This window comes from Aquila chrysaetos, chromosome 6 (assembly GCF_900496995.4).
Source record: "Aquila chrysaetos chrysaetos chromosome 6, bAquChr1.4, whole genome shotgun sequence".
NCBI classification, from domain to species: Eukaryota; Metazoa; Chordata; class Aves; order Accipitriformes; family Accipitridae; genus Aquila; species Aquila chrysaetos.
The window spans coordinates 33,271,757-33,289,557 of record NC_044009.1 but is presented as its reverse complement, the minus strand read 5'-3'; the positions used below and the strand labels follow the sequence as shown (position 1 = coordinate 33,289,557).

At 41.3% G+C, this 17,801-nt stretch overlaps 2 protein-coding genes across 3 annotated transcripts in view; one reads left to right on the top strand and one right to left on the bottom strand.

Annotated features, from left to right (window-relative positions):
* COBLL1 (cordon-bleu WH2 repeat protein like 1) overlaps nt 1–4,394 on the bottom strand; it is a 90,004-nt gene extending 85,610 nt beyond the window's left edge. Inside the window, exon 1 of one of the 2 annotated variants that reach the window (XM_030018212.2) lies at nt 3,977–4,394. In XM_030018212.2, coding sequence (XP_029874072.1) covers nt 3,977–4,020 — 44 coding nt within the window. In that variant the 5' untranslated portion in view covers nt 4,021–4,394. The remainder of the gene's footprint in view (nt 1–3,976) is intronic. The other variant, XM_030018209.2, reaches the window with a different exon arrangement.
* Nucleotides 4,212–14,770, top strand: LOC115342412 (translation initiation factor IF-2-like). The gene is made up of 3 exons (XM_030016515.1): nt 4,212–4,285; nt 4,348–5,249; nt 13,772–14,770. Exons 1-2 carry the CDS (start codon nt 4,212–4,214, stop codon nt 5,042–5,044), a joined length of 771 nt encoding a protein of 256 aa, XP_029872375.1. The 3' UTR covers nt 5,045–5,249; nt 13,772–14,770.
* The last annotated feature ends 3,031 nt before the right edge of the window (nt 14,771–17,801 follow it).

The following is a 17,801-nucleotide window of genomic DNA, read 5'->3' as shown; positions in this document are numbered from 1 at the left end:
ACCCCCCCACCCCTAGTCTGCTGCTGTGGCTTGGCAATAGAATGCTTGGTTTGAAGCTATTGCTACACTTTCTGTCCCATCCCACACTCCACAACAGGGAGGACTTTCATTTATACTTGGAACAAACCTGTGGCTATGTTGTGAACTGACTCAACCGACAACGTGAAAGAGAGGAAGAGAGCTCAAATCAGTATTCTAAGCTTGATGCCAGACACTTCTCAACACTGAGCCACAGCCGATATCTCCAGAGATCCGTAATCTGATTGAAATGATTTGATAAAAACTCAACGGTTACACACACAAGAGAAAAGCTAATTTTCTTGTTCTTTCTGAAAACATCTCTCACTTCCTGAGACAGCCCTAACCATGGGAAAAAGACTTCTCTCCTGTTCTTATTAAACTTTTCAAATACATTCATTAGGCCGAGCAACAAGGGAATGGGAGCACGAAGACACACGTGAGGAGTGTTTCTGGCAGTAAGCTAACCAAAGCTCAGTTTGGCTCTGCCAGCCCTGCCCCCCCCCCCCAATACAACCATCTCTATCTTCAGCCCCTGGAGAGCAGCTGTATCTCCTAAGCATGTTCATTAGACACACAAACAGAAAATGACAAAACAAGGGGGTTTTGCTTACGTAAAGCAGGTCAGAAGCTGTTATTTTGAAAGTAAGCATATAGCTTTAAATATGATTTAAGGGAACAAATGAAATAAAGTAAAATTATCAGAAACTGATTAGAATTGGATTAAAGGTGGACCTCAATATGCATTCTAATATTTCAAAGGAAATCAACCTCCCGTTTACCAAAATCCACTTTCACTCCAATATTTTAACAGCATATTAATTTACAATACAGTTCTTCATGGTAAATGCCTGTGTCAACTAGCAAAATCTACTTAGTAATGTAAAAATTAATTTACTCCAGGGTACAGGATTGCTATCCAGCAACAGCAGGAAAACTGTATTCAAAAGGTGGGATACCAACCACAACCACTTTTTAAGTATTAAAACACACATTTTCCTATCATCCCATAACACAGCCAATGCATAAAGCCAATTCAGCTCTGTGATGAACAGAAGCAGACTGCATCAACTGGCCTGGCAGGAGAACAGTCATGAGTGCTGCTCAGACTCAGGGCAAGATAGATGAGCTACAAAACACCTTAAAAGTCAGTCCAGCCAAGTTTCTTCTGCTACCAGAAGAAACTATGTGTCATGTCCAGCCAGTTACCGGGCACACCTCCTATTCACCATATTCCAAAAAATTCCAGCCAGTTACTGGGCACACCTTCTATTCGCCGTATTAAAAAAAAACCAACATTCCAGCAGAGGCTGTTTTTTTAAAAATCTTTACTGATTTACCTTGATTGTACAGTGAGAATAACACTAGCACATTTTTCCCCAAATTCAAGCAAACATTTTTAACCACAACCAGTTTTAATAAACAATTTTTCAATAGGAAAGCATAATCCTGCATGCAAAAAAATTGTCTTCCAGGATATAATTGCAGGATCCTTTCCCAAAGCTTGTCCCCATACAACTGATAACAAAATTCTATATTGAAGAGCCACCAATGATTAAGTTACATAGAAGTTCCAAGGCTAAATAAACATCAGTGCTTGAAAACTCACAAAACACCTTTAACAGCTCCAGCCTTCTTGGCAGTTAGCACAAATAGACTTTCTAAGCTGTGAAGAGTTATCAGTAATTATACCACGTAACTTCAAACAGTGATTTAAGAACACATTTACTGGTAAACAGTTTTCAGCTGCGGATTAACAACATTCTCCACCTGGCTAAACAAGTTAAGAAGAAATATAATGCAGTATCACATCATTTGGTAATACATTTAAAGAAAATTGCTAATTCAACTGAAATTCTTCCCAGATTGCACAATTTTTCCTATCGTCTCAGAGAGAGAACCACAGTACTGCTTACTACTCAAAAACGTATCTGTGGATCATTTTCAGCAAACTGGGAGTTGCCGTTTTTGCTGGTATATCCAGATTTTTTTCCTCAAATCCAGCATTTGGATGAGCAAATGAGACCATCTTCAGGAAATAATTAAGACTGCCAATAAAGAACTCTTGTTGTAACAAGAAAGGAATGGTAAACTGATTTCCTAAGTACCAAATTACATGGGAACAGCTGATAAAAGGCCTGAAAATATATCTGCAGGGCTAACGCAAATGAGCACTGCTGTTAGCTACATGTTTTTCAAAACTGAGATGTGAATGCTGACAGATGCTTGAAGTCACATTAAGGGAAAAGACCACTTTTCCTGACTTAGATAAGTCAAGCAGCAGCCCAAATTCAGTATAAACAACAGCTTTATGGCAGGCGACAGGCCTAGAGAAACCGTCAGAACAACCAAAATTTTAATTGTGCCTTTTTGCTTGTTTTCATGTTCCTGTCCACAAGTGAAACTGAGGACCTCCAAGACATACTGATTTAGCCACTTCCTAACCTGGTATCATGCTCTATTAGCCTACGCTCAGTCTTTTCAACTGTGCTTACGTATCCAAAGTCTTAAAAATTCAGCAATTATCTATACTGGAATTATACCTTCTACATTGATTAACAATATAAACTTCATTTCTCAATGGCCATACATAAATGTGGAATTGCCACAAGGCCCTGAGCAAATAAATACCCCTCCTCTATGAGTCTTCCATACTCACCACAGCCATTACTTCAAACGGATCTGATTGCTACTGCAAATACTACAGTAGATTACCATCAACTGTAGCTGTTTATCCTATATTCACTTGGTCAGAAATCCAATTAATCCATTTTTGCATATAATATGGAAGCTTCAAGAAAGTCTTGCTGTTAAAAAATACACTCACCATGTATTTTGTCCCTTCTATTTACAGATAACTCCAGCAGTCTTGTCAGTATTTTGAATCCCTCAAGTTCCTACTGAAGTGATCGAGTGAATTAATTTTCTTCAAACGTAGCCGACTACTTAACGGAAAGTCCTCCTCCTGATCTGTAACCGGGGTAGTTTTACTTAGATTTAAAAATACGTTCTTTAAAGTTACGTTTTCTGACAGATTATAAGCAATTCGTCAGAGGAGCTTAACACATAAAAACAAACCAACCCTTTTGCTTCTCCCAACAGATGCTGCTTGTTTGGTTGTGGTTTTTTTTTCTCTTCCAATGCGGGCAGTTACCACAGCACTGAGAAGCGCCCAGCTCTCCCACACCGCCACTTCCACGCACACAGAACACACCTTACAGATGGTCAGGCTGGTAAATTCTGCGTTACAGAGACTGCCGAGAGGAGCCGATCCCCGACAGGTACTGCACTGGCGGTTGCCGGCAGTACTGCAGGCCGGCAGAGGCCACCGGACGGCGGCGGCGGCAGGCAGGTCTCGGCTCGTCGCTGAGGAAATGCCCCCGGCCAGGGGCGAGGGCTGGCGCCGCAGTCCGCACACGCACGCCGCTGCTCAGCCAGGCACCGCCGAGGAGGGCGCCGGCGACCCGGCGGGCCTGTCCCGCAGCCAACGTCCCGCCGGAGAGCCCGTTCTCAGCCAGGGGAACCAGCCGAGATGCCGTCGGGGCGCGGGAGACGTCGCTCTGCCCGCCTGTTCCCGCCGCGCCGGCAGCCGTTTAACGGTCGCGCTGCTCCATCTGCCTCCGCCTCCCCGCTCACGGCTCGGCTCGGCCCGGCCGGGGCGCTGCGGACCCGCGCGGAGCTTCCGCCCCGCACCCTCCGCCGCCGAAGCCAGGGGCGCACCCTCGCCCCCCGGCGCTGGGGAGCCGCCTCACGCCCCCGGTTGCCTCCCAAACGCCGCACCCTGCAGCCGGACGCGCGCAACGCCGGCCTCCTCGCCCCGAGCTGCCCCCTCGCACCGCACCTCACCTCACCCGCCCTCGCTCGCTCACGGCCCGGCATGACCGCGGCTCCCCGCCGGCTGCCCCGCCGGGGCCGGGGGGCGCCCGGGCCTCCCACCCGCGCGGTGAGCTGTGCTTACCCTGAGGGCGGCGGGGCGGCCGCCTGCTGAGCGCGGCCGTCCATGCCGGCGGCTGAGTGAGCGCAGGTCGGCTCTCGGGGGCAGGGCGGGCGCAGCCGCTGGGATCCGCCCGCACAGCGCCGCGGCTCCCCGCCTCACCTGCTCGGGGCGGGCCGAGGAAGACGGCCCCGCTCCGCCGCCCCCAGCGCCGCCTTGCCCCCGAGCCCAGGCATTCTCCGCTGTTTACAGCGCGGCCATGGGGCGCCTTCCCGGGGCGGCGGCCGCGGCCACGGCCACGCACACGGCCCCGCTGGGCTGCCTGCGCCGCCTGCGCCGGGGCGGCCGCTCGCTAAACCACACCTTGGGCGGAGGGGGGAAAAAAACCACAACAGCGAAAAAAACTTCGCGGAGAGAAACTTGAAACGCGGAACCTTCCCTGCCCCGGCACCCGCGGAGAAACAGAGACTCCCTGTTCCCGTCCCGGCTCCTCCCTCCCTTTCTCGCTGCCCGCCCGCCTCCACGCACCCGGCTCTCCCTCCAGTGGCAGCCCGACGCCCGGCCGGTGCGGGGACTCGGCTCGGCCCCGGCCGCGGGCTGTCAGCGGCCAACGGGGGCAGGGCCGCTCTTCTCGGCTGGAATTTTCCTCTCCCCGAGCAAAGCGTCTCGGCGGCCGCCTCGCGCTCGGTCCTTCCCCATTCCAGCCACCAGGGCGCAGGGCGAAATCCCTACAGGTGGGGAGAGCCGGCCGAGAAGCCCGGGGGCAGGGGCGGCGGTCAGCCCCCGCGGTGGGATCCAGCGCCCGCAGGAGAACTGTTCCGCTCGGTGATCAAAGCTAGGCCGCCCTGCGCCCGTCGTCGAGCCCGCCGGGGACTTGTGCCGCGTGTGTGCGTTGAAGTTTCCGTGCAGTTGTCCCCCGCACCCCTAGGATCGCCCCCCACACCTCATCCCTGGCCGCCGGCTGGCGGCCTCGGCCTCGGCCCCGGGGGTTGTGGGGGGGCGGGCAGCGGCCCCGCGGCCGCCGAGCCGGCTGGAGCGGGTGAAGCAGAGCGTGACCTACCTATGTCACGGGAAACTAACTACCGATGTTAAGAATGGTTTCAGCTAGATCTTCAGTTTGCTCTCTGAGCGTGACGGCACTTCAGTCTTGTCTGTGCCACAAGCTGCTCCTCTGCAGTACCTAATGAGCAGATCAGGCAGTACGCGCTACTTGCCCGCCTCAGCACAGAGCACCTTTCCAGCCGTGCCGTGGGATCAGGAGACGGTCTTGCACGGTAAAATACAACTCTTTATGCAGGTAATATTTTGTCCAGTGCTTAACAGGAGTTGAAAAATAGCCAAAGACAAAGCATTTATACCTTTTTTACTTTCCATAGGGAAAAAGTAGAACATCGCATTCTAGTATAAATGTCCTTTTTCTGACTAGTTCTAAGATTATGTATCTGGAAAAAATATTATAAGTGACCATTCTGTGTTAATATTATTCATAATATGGACATTGTCTGGTATAATACTGTATATAATATACAGATCTTGTACTTTAAATAACATTTTGCTTCTCCCTGTACGCCCTTCTCATTTGTACTGTGCTTCAATAACGATTTTCTTGTGCTTTGATTTTCTGCTTCTTCAATAGAGATTAAATAACCCTGAAGCTGCCTGTTTTGACAGACCCTAGAGGTTGTTCACACCCTGAATAACCACATGCCATTATCAGGCACGCCCCGTCAATCTGTGTACGTTACTTAGACCAAAAAAGTAATCACTGACGAGTCAGATTTTCCATGCTCCAGTTTTCAAAGAGACGGTGTTCAAGGAATTGATCGATAAGAATCTCAAGAACAATCCCACCAAAGACCTTATGTAAGTCTCTAACCCTTTTTCTCTTTTGACAGTCCACTTTCTTTTCTCACGCTCCTCAAACTGTTTGGCCACTTCCTAGGTTAAGATGAAGGTTGACAAATAATTCTTTTGTATGTTGACTGTTCCTGCAGTCAGGGCAGGGTAACTTTCTGCATTCAGACTATAGCCTCAATTAAAGTACAAAAGAACTTCGTGTTTCCAACCAGCTACTTCTTGGGCAAAACCATTAAGTGACTGCATCTTCTAAATGGTAATGAAACTCCCATGTTGCAAAGGTGTGAGACGATTCAACGCTATAGTGCTGTTTCAACTGAACTGAAGACCATCCTAGCTGATTGTATATGTTAGAATAATTACGTAAGTTGGTGTGATGCTGTCATCCCTTCTAAAAAACTTTGCTGGACCACCAACAGATAAGGTACTGTTGTACCATTCTCTTCAAAATCTCATTTGAAAATCACTATATACTGTGGTTTAATTCTTTTGGCAAGTACTAATGCCATGAAGATTGCAATCTACTGAATTGCTCACATGGGCTAATAATAGAAACTCAGCAATGCCAGGGAGAAAAGTGACATCAGGGAAATAACCTAAAAAATTTGTTAGTGGCAGCAATTTCCAACAGAGACTGGGGAATTATCTAAAAAAGCAGTTCACTGGATAATGCCAATCTCACTTAAAAGGGGAGAAGTTATGCTTATCTTCTTACACTACCACTTCTCTTATTCAAATCTCGGTTGTTAACACGTCTGAAATGCTGATCACTGGAAACACTGTAGGCTCTAAACTTGAGTGCCTGCAGGCCACGTTCTGGAGTGACAGTTTTATGATGACTAGACTTAAAATAGTGGTTTGATGAGATACTGGGTATGCCATTTGTCCTAGGGACCGCCGTTTCTAAAAACAAATTCTAGACTCCTAGAGCACTTTGGTTTTTAACAATAGAAAATCAGTTCTGTGTTTGAGTTTTGTAAGATGTTGACAGAGTCAAACTCTCTTTTTTTATTTTTCTATTTTTAAAAAGTTCACAACTTTGTCCTGAACTCAAAATGTTGCGCATATAAAGCAAATGTAACTCTTACACACAATAAACAGAAGGCTGCAAGAGGGAATACCAAGTAAATGGGCTATTAATACACTATTCATGTCTCTCCTATTGAATAGTCGAAAGAACATTTAAAGAAAAGTTCCCTAGCTTTTTTAAGCTGATCTGTGAAGATATCGTTGTAGCAGTTAATGAAGCGGCAAGTTATTAATTTCACAGGTGCAATAATGTCATCCTTTCTCTACGGTTTGAGATAAAACAAGCTTTTAGCTGGAGGCATTAATCCGTGTGACAAACCGCCACCCGCTGCACTCAGTGAATGTACTTGGTGCCATTGTATATTCAGTATAAATGTTTGCAGATTAATACCCAGTTCTGATTACTGTTAGCATAACCTTCAAGTTATGCTTGTAGTGAGAACTGTTAATTCCAATTGCTATTTGAAGGAGAACCTCCTGTCTTAGGTAGAGACGTGGCGTTCCAGGCAGCTCACTAAGTATGGGTTTTTCATACAAGTTAAATTACTAAAAACAAAGTCCTGCCTGTTCTGAAAAAACAGTAACATCCCATAGCATTTTTCGTAACAGTCAGGAGTTGTCCTAGATGGCTTTGGGAAAATCTCCATGCCTCCACCCACACGGTAGCATAGTGCTGGTGGTTGCTCTCCTCTGTTCAAGAGGTTGCCAGAAATGTGAAATACAAATATTTTGGGATGAAAGATGCTATAGAAATGTACTAGACCGTATGATTTTCAAACAGGTATGCCCATTATTGCCGGTGGTGAAAGCTATTACAAGTGTTAAACAGACTACAGGAGTCTTACGATATTTTTCACTGTTGTAAAGGCCTGTTTACAGGGTCTTTCTTTTAAAATTTATTCATATATAACAGCGTATTACTGGCCTTTCATGATTTAAGGATGTAACCTGAATGCTCTCTTAATGTAGTTTTGTACACAGAAAATCATACTGTATCACACAGTAGTTGTTTCAAATAATAGTGTGCAAAGTAGGTGTGAAATAGAATATGGAACTGAAGGGTGTTTTCCTTGTTAAATTAATTTTATGATGCATAATTAAAATATATTAGAAAGCTGATCTGTTTTATTCTGCCAGTATAGCAGATATGGTAAAAACCAGGTTTTTACCCTTATAGTATAAAGATAAAACAAGTAATTATTTTATGAGTTGCTTTTGTTTAAATGAAAACTAAATCTGTATATAATTTCATTCTACAGAGCAGGCAATCAGCTTACATCGCATCCTGTTGAACAGTTGCCTTTTCTGTGTTTGCATTCCAGCATGTGGGTGAGGTTTTGGGAAACATGCACACACATGCATATAGCCACTGAAAGTATTGCTGTGGGCACGGGGACAGGTTTTTGTGCCCATCTAAGCTGTGCGCTTCACTGAAGAACATTATAGACATCTCTTCTATAAATATACAAGAGGAATAGTAAGCATTTTATTAACACCTTTTTTCTAAGGAGTTTGGGGAGCATTTCTAAATAGTAAAATGTTACCACCATAAAGAAGTTAAAATTATTATTTCTATTTCTCATGTTAAATAAGCTCGGTGCCTGGAGATTACACAATTTGCTAAAATCACAGCTGGTTAACAGCACAAATGGATAGCACTACTTTATATCACGAGTTGTATTCTCTACTCTCATCAGCAGATGATCTTAAAGAAAACTGGATGACAATAATAAAAGGCATCCGCCTGGGTGGATGCTATATTTTTAAGTACATGGAAAAGTATAAAACTGCTTTTAAAATGAGTAGGCTCAAAATTTGCATCAGAGATTTACCACGTAGGGCACTGATACATGGATTTGATAAACATCTGAGCATAAAGACATCCTATGCAATCTGTTGATGGATTTATATTCAGGTTATGGTAGGGCTACTGGTTTTTTTTTTAAATAGAATAGAATAGAATAGAATAGGAATAGTTCAGTTGGGAGGGACCTACAATGATCATCTAGTCCAACTGCCTGACCACTTGGCTAGTTGATTGTTGAAGTGCAATGGAATATATAAAAGAATGATTTATCTCTTCTTACACTAGGAAAAAGTAGAAAATAGATCAAGTTAGGACCGTCGTATCAATGTGACCTAAAGCAATATTAGAATTGCCCTACGGCTGGGTTTGTACTGGTGTACTGCTTTGCAATGGAGTCCAATTACAGTAACTAAAGCACCACAGACTCCGCTAACCTCAACAGGATTACACAGATAGTACCATTTAGTCTTTGCGTTTAATGTTATATTTCAATAATTTATATGTAGGTCATATCTATGCTGGCCATCTACACAAAGACAGGTTTCACCCTGAGAAGGAGACGGATCATGTTATTCTAAATTGTAAGCAATGCAGTTGTCTGTTTAATGCTTTGGCCTGATAGATGAACTACGAATAAGACTACAAAAAGGTACCCCATATACTGTCAGATACAGGAGTCAGTAATTTTTGCCTTTTATAGAGGGTTTTCGCAACAGTTGCTACTACATATAGTAGTAAATGCAGGGTCAGATCAAAAAGTATTTTCTTTCATTAATACTGTCCCAAATATATTTTGCTCCTAATGGGTATGTTACAGACATTTACTTTCTTAGAGATACATTGTCCTTTTGGGTCACATTTAAGATCAGCATGATGCATTCCCATTGCTACCATTATGTTTTCACTCTACTAGTGTTTTATTTTTGCTTTTGGATCATCAAGGTGAATGTTTTACCACATTACATGTCATGATTTGTAAGTTTGTTTGTTGAACAGTATTTTTGGGAATGCATTAAATAACAATTAGTGAGGCATTCATGTGGGATGACTTTGCACTGAGTAATATTAGAAAGCTTCAGATGATGTGGAGTAGTGAGTGATTTAAGATATAGAATCACATATGCCTTGAAGTATCCTGTTACAATGTTAATTATTTTTTAAAACAGCTTTGTCTAATGCTTTCAAATCACGTTAACCACAGTAGTTGCAATGAAGGATAGATAAGAATTCATTTAAATGTTAATCATACCTAGGGTTTACAAGAAACTACAAGTTCACTACATTGCTATCATGCACTAAATTTATAGATTATGAATGTTTATATATAACTAGGAAAGTACGCTGTGCAAAAATCCTCAACACTGAAGTCTGTAAAGTCTAAACACTAAAAAATATTTATGAAGAAAAACACCTTTGGAAAAAAACACATTCATAATATTTGTTCAAGTGATTAGTAATGCATTAACTTATGTCTCACTGTATCATACAAATAACACTACAAGAAACATAATCTCCTTTTTCTACGAGAAAAACACACTTAGATCCAAAACAGATTTGGGAATTTCTTCAACGGAGATACAGAAAGCATAGCAATAGCTAAGTTATCAGTAAAGGAGTTATCTTAGGTCCTGAGAGCTATATTGCTATGGTTGTACTGTATCATGAAAGCAAGATACATTAGCCCAGGAGAAGCTTTATGCTGCACAAATTTGTATCTCTTCGTACTTCAGCTAGCTCACTCAGAACTAGGCCAAGTAGCTTTACAGGGCTCATGCTTTCTGGACATCCTCTGAGGCACTACATACATTTAGGTGGAATCTAGTGCCATATGTTAAGATGCTTTTGAAGCATGTATAGGGAGTTAAATACTTAACTTGGATGTTATGAACTGCATGCTCTGATTAGATAACTGAATAAAAGGCGAGGAGAGAGGGAAAAGGCACTCCTCCTCTGGAACGCTAACAAGAAGGAGACACTGCTCTGTGTACAGCATGCTTATTCAGGTATGCTTTAGGGACCTATTGCTGGAATGGACCCCAAAACAGAGCTCCCAAGGGAAGTATTTATCACGTCTATTTTAAACACAAGAAGGTACTGAGATGTTCAGCATAGACAAATCCAAGATAATTCTGGTCACATGTGTGCATACAGTGAATTCTAGGGACCTGGAGAAATCTATTTGTTGAAAAAAAGGCTCATCCCACTTTCAAATGGTGGGATTTTCAAGAATACAACACTGCACCAAGTTCTATTTAAGTCACACTGTAGGCACATACGCCGCTTCATAGATCCAGAAATTATTAGTGCTCTAAGCTTTTAGAAAGCTGGATTTTTTTTTCCAATAAACGTTTGACTAAAAGTCATGAACAGATACTTACATAAAGGTTTCAGTCAGAGTACCTGGCAGAGTTTACCAACTGTGATAATTCCCACAACCTTTTCAAACACATTTTCCAAGTATATCATTTATCGCTATGATTCTAAGAAGCAAGAATGAACATGGGTAGGAGCTCAAGACTTGTGTATTACTGCTGAATGTGGCTTTATGTCTAGTATTTGCCTCATCAGGGGGAGATGAAACATCAGGTGCAGAAATTCTTTGAGGTCTTCAGCTGAAAATTATTACTTATTTGAGTTTGAGAGTTTGCATAAATAATTTCAAGTCATTTCAAAGCCCAGCTTTGACTCTGTTTCTTTTCTGCAGTTTGCCTTACAGAATTACCTCATTAGTAAGCACCTATGTATAGTCAACACAGCTTGTGCAGACATGTTAAAGACAGTTTGAAACTAGCAGCTGCATGAAGCTCAGCATGGGCTAACAACTCATTTTCAGAGCCAGGTTTCCTGGAGAATGTAGAAGCGAAATTCTTTATCTCTTTGGCTATGCTTAGCAGCAGTACACAGGACAGGATAGCTCAAGGGTAGCACAAGTATATTCTCTTGTACATATGCACCAGTATATGCATCACTGTATCTGCCCTGTAAACAAAAAATGGTAATTAAGCAGCAAAGTAGTCTCACACATAACCATAAGTCAATGGCAACATGGACTGAGAAAGCTGTCTAGCCTTTGTATGTGTTGTATAAAAACATAACTTGTATGGATACCTATTTGTTACTGATTTACCAAACTGCAGTGTATATATTCAGCATCTTGAAATGCTTCTAATTTAAGCAGTTAAGTTTTAGCTAAGTTTAATTTTATTTAAGAAATATATGAGCATTTTCTAGCACTAGTTTTCCCAATTTTTTAATGAGAACATTAAAACACCATGGGAAGCACTCTTCCTGGCACAGAGCTGCTGTTACTTCATTCTTCCTTTCCTCCAAAGTGCTATGCTAAAGTCACTGCTTACTATCCACTGAGTATGGCACAGCTTGGAAAGTTTCATTCATATCTTGACACAATCAGGAGGGAAAAAAAGGCTTAACAATCTAGTTTGGTTTTGTTCTGTTTACTATGGCATAAAAACATACAATGATGCTTAGAATTCTCACATGCTAATTACTATGTATACATGCATCAGTTTACATTGCTTTTTACTGTATGTTAACATCTATTTATTCACTCTAGTTAAGTACTGGGTACTAATCAAAGACAAAGGTTGCATGAAATTGTCCAGATATTTTCGTTAAAAATAAAGTAAAAAAACAAACAAGCTAGGCTACAGCTTTAAATGCTCCATATGGAACCAGCAAACTGAAATGCCATTAGCTCAACCAATTTGACTTGGGCATTAGACCAGATTTAGAAGACCGTGCAATGTTCTATGCATAGCAGTACAACTGCACAATTAAAAGATCTGAAGATTTAACTTTTAAGTAGCTCGTTAAAGGTATTTTTAACCTTTTCCTTTGAAAAGAAAAACCCAACTAAATACAGCAAAAAGATTTTGAATGCATCTGTCAGTCCCACTCCATGACCAACGTGTAGCTCCAGTGTCACAAATTTATGCCAGGAAATGTGAAATTGCCATGGTCATTCTACACTGGAGCCGTAGGCCACTCAGCTGCTGTAACAGCACTGCAGCTATTTCTGAGTTTGTGGAATGGGGCCAATGTTTTTCCCAGAAACAAAGGTTAGAAAATGAAAAGAGCACCAATTTTATCTCCCCTATCTCTTCCTGGAGAAGATTGGGCAAGTTAATGGGAAAGAAATCCATCAAGAGTTATTAAATACAAAGCACCATCTCTGGCTCAGGAAGTTCCTGAACCACAGATTGCTTGATGATAGGAATATCTGTGGAAGTATATATGCTTTTCCTTCATTTATAGTGTTCCCTCAGCATCCATTTTTGGACATTGTCTGAGACAGGATACCAGGCTAGACATTTGGTCTGACATAGAGAGAGGCCATTCTTATGTTCTGAGGTTCTTTAGATATATTTGGAGGTCTGACTTTAAAACAGAAAGGCCTCATTTTTTAATAAAGGTAAAGGAGTGCTATAGATGTCTGTAGTTTCTTTGAACCTACTGTAATTATTATTTCAAGGTTTTGCCTTCAGTCTTACTTTTTACATTGTAATGCACCACACCTTTCAAGCATTAGGCATTCAAAGAGCTGGTAAAGGCAGTTTGGTGGTGTTAGGAGGTAAATTACAGCTCTGCTGAATGGCTTGCTTGGGTATTGACTTCAGAAGCTCTATGTAATGTGGTGATGCTGAATGGCCTTATTAACAACTCTGAGGCCAGTGTGTGTGAAAGTGACAGCGCTGGGACAAGAAGATGTTTTATCTCTCACTAGCAGTGTATGAAATGCTTATTGACCTGGCTGAACCTTAAAAGTCAGCCCATTACAGTCAAATACAAGTTCTTGGGCTTCATTCCAGGCTAAGATTCACAAAGATAAACATGTATATGCTAATTAAATGCATCAGCATCTATTTAGGCTAAACAGTTAAAGAGAAAAGATTGAAACAGGGTTGAGCTGCCCAGATGCAGAAACAGGAGAAAATAAGGGGAAATAAAGAGTCAGCTTAAATGGTTTGTACTCTTTTTTTATTTTACTACTTATGAAACTGCATTTGAGAAATAAGCAGCTGTAGACTCTGGTCAACATGATATGAATTTGGGTTGAGTCACAGAACCATTTTTCAAGTGAACTAACTCTTCTCTCGATTTTACAGACAGAACCCTGCTGCATAACCCGTTTTAAGTAATTCAAGATGCACCTTAGAGAATCCTTGGCCCAAGGGCAAAAATTTTGAAACATTTAAAGTGAATGAAAAAGACCAGGGAAATAAAGCTGTACGGTGGCTCAGGAGATAGACTCCTGTGAGGGCAAAAGGAAATGTTTTAAAACGTATATTGTGATTATCAATGGTAAAAGTAAACATGACATTTTTCAGCATAAAATATGAAGACTGAGATGACAGGAGAAGAACCAAGAGGTAAAAATGCCCAGCAAGGCCAGACTACATGGTTAAGGAACATGAAGGTACAGGAACAGATTCATGGCACAAGTAAAAATAATGTTCTTGGGCTGGACAGAAGTTTAACCTTGCATACTGAGGCTTTAATCCCCAAGTCACTCTGTCCTCTCTAGATCACAGTGACTATTAGGCTAGACTGTATAACTATCTGTCACCATTTCTAGCAAATAACCTATTCCTTTTTTTTTTTTTTTTACTTTTTCAAGCCACCTTTTTTCTACTTCACATGCCACTGATGAAAAAAATGCAGAGTGCATAAAGAAGAGTGCAGTATGAATTTTGCCACGATTTCATCCTTAGTCAAGAATGAGAGAGTTTAATGCTGGCAGTCTTCAAGGTCTGCGCTCCGATGACTTTGATCAACTGAGTCAGGAAATCAGATTTGTTATCTTAATGTATGAAAAGAATAGAAGCAAAGTGATGCAACTTCATCAAGCAGTTACCATTCCTATGTAAACCTGAAAGGTAGTGAATGTGAATCTGAATTTAGGTCTTTCAAACTGAAATGGCAGAGACAACTAAATTTCTAATTATCTGGGCTACTGCAATTTTTGGTTGGAATTAATGAATATAAAATTAAATTATTTTTGCTGGTGTTTTTCAATAAAATAACAGATATTTAATCCTTCTTATGATAAGAATTATATCTGTGTCATGGTTTAACCCCAGCCAGCAACTAAGCACCACGCAGCCGCTCACTCACTCCCCCCCTGCCCAGTGGGATGGGAGAGAAAATCGGGAAAAGAAGTAAAACTCGTGGGTTGAGATAAGAACGGTTTAATAGAACAGAAAAGAAGAAACTAATAATGATAACACTAATAAAATGACAACAGTAATAATAAAAGGATTAGAATGTACAAATGATGCGCAGTGCAATTGCTCACCACCTGCAGATCGACACCCAGCTAGTCCCCGAGTGGCGATCCCCCGACCCCACTCCCCCCAGTTCCTATACTAGATGGGACGTCACATGGTATGGAATACCCCTTTGGCCAGTTTGGGTCAGCTGCCCTGGCTGTGTCCTGTGCCAACTTCTTGTGCCCCTCCAGCTTTCTCACTGGCTGGGCATGAGAAGCTGAAAAAATCCTTGACTTAGACTAAACACTACTTAGCAACAACTGAAAACATCAGTGTTATCAACATTCTTCACATACTGAACTCAAAACATAGCACTGTACCAGCTACTAGGAAGACAGTTAACTCTATCCCAGCTGAAACCAGGACAATCTGTTACAGAATAAATTTGTAGCTGACAAAAAGTAAACTCTAGTTCATAAAGATTTAAACCACTGATAGTTAACCTGAATACTTCTTTATTCAGTTAATATGATGCTTATGAATTGCATATCAGACTAAATATATGTTCTGTTGAAAGCAAAGCAAACAATAAAAGTGACTCTGTTGTATTCTAAGAGTCAAGGAGTCACAGAAACATGTATTGCTTCTCCAGTAAAACATAACAAAAATTATTCTCTACAAAGAAGAGAACCTGTTCTACTGATTCACCAATGCAGAACAGTCAGACACCATGGATGAACTCCAACCTACTGGCTCCAAGGGCAAGATCCTTTGTGATTCTTAGGCATGCAAATTTACCTGATTTTTCAAGGTTCAAGCATAGTTGTTTTCAAGGTTTTCCTTCTCCCTACCATTCAGGCTAAGAAGTCTAATTTTTCAAAGGTCATAGATATTTAAGTCCCATTTCTCTTTAAATTAGTTCACAAAAGCAGGTAAAAGACAGGACTTAGATAGGGATCATTTAGATGGGGAATAATGAGGAAGGGGGAATTATCTTAAACTATTTTAAATGTATGTGAAAGCTTTTTTAAATTTCTTTTTCCTAATAAATTTTACTATTGTGGACAACATGTACCTTGCTTTATATGTGATGTAATACAACTTGTATACTTTTTCTTTTATTAAGACTTCTAGTCTTGATGCTACTTACAGCATTTTTTTCATGCATAGTTTATGACTGAGACTTTAATCAGAAGCCTGTTCACCTGCCTGAGGCACGCAGACGGAAAATGCTGTCCTATCTTCTGAGTGAATTTGTACCAGGATTTCCATCTGTGCTATACAGGTGCCTGCAAGGGTACCAATAAAAATTACTGATCATTGCAAAGATCATCCCTAACTGATGGCTCTTTCAATGTTATTTTTGAACACATTCCCCAGGTTTCTCTAAGTTCAGAGAAAGATTTGAACCACAGTACTGAAGGGGGAAAAAAGCCACAAGGCACATTTCAGAGCAACAATTTTGTAATATATTGAAGTTCTATCCTTACACATGTCCATTTTTCTAGTTTTAACTGAGTCCCTCTCTTAACTCCAAATTAAATCACGAGATATTTTCTGAAAGTTAATTCTGTGAAAGAATCCTAGACATCTGGGGCCTATGATAAGAAAAGAAGCACTTTGCAATCTTCAGCAAAATAGAATTTGGGGGAGATAGTGAGGGCAGCGTTCAGAATTCATTATCGCAGTCACCGTGAAGAGAATCTTCTCTGAAGAGCTGTAGCAATTATGTGTAGCTAACTGTTACAAGCAGGAATCTAACTTGTATACAGTTCCTTAAAAAAAGACTAAAATCTGGAAGCTTTCTCTGATGACTGTGCAAATCAAGTATCATCCAGGTAAAAAACAAGAGCACAGCACAGAAAAGGTATCCAAGTTCAGTATGATATGACAGAGAACACCAGGAATCTGTAATGTGCTTAAGTCATGACAATTTTACCCTGATGCTGGGAAGAAGAAAGTGAAATAATATTTCTTAAATCCTTCCATGCAACACAGCTTACTCCTTGTGTTTATCCAGCAAACTTGCCTTTCCAGAGATCTCTCCAGGTTGCACCAGATACCAGCGAGTATCACACATTGCAAAATGCCATAGCAGACAGCAATCTGATTAGAACTGTAGCATTTCATTTGCAAACAGTCTACTTCAGTTACAGATTAACAGAAAGGATTTAATTTATTGAAGGAGAAAATTAGTGGCTGGTAAAAGCGAGGTATGAAAAAAAGCATGCTGAAAATTACAGGAAAACCTCGGGACCTGATTGTAGTATATGATTTTACTTTTGCATATAGTTTATCATTTTTATGTGAGAAGTCTCATCAAGACAAAATATACTTTCCAGAGATTATTAATGGTTTCACCTTGTCCAATGAAAAAAAACAGTGATTTTACTGAATTGTAGAAGTCAGCTCAACACCTCTGAAGTCAGGCCTCAAATTTACATAGTAGGCATGACAAAAAAATGGGACCTATTGGGAATAGTGGAATTATAATCTAATCTATTAAATTTTTTATGATTGCCACCATGGAACTGGTGGTAAAGGAATGGGGTGGTAATGCCTTTTCCCACTTGTGCTAGAAATCTCGCTCCTTATCTGCTTCAGGATCTACTTCACCAGCAGATCCTGCTTGAATAGTACTTGTGTTTAATCTGCACTACATGAAACAGAGAAGAGGAATAATGAGATGGCTAGAATCCCCTGCCAAATTTGCAACAAACAGCAAGTTCTAACAACTCCTCCCATCCTCCCTTTCACTACCCAGAGGCATACAAAAGTCAGGTAACTGTTGCAATTTAATCTCTTTAGCAACATCTGACCTGGCAGACCTAAGAGTATTTTTTTTGTATTCTCATACCTAGATACATGCACTAGGCATCATAAGCCTAATTTACTAGAATATTATAGAGTCCATTGTAAGGATGGG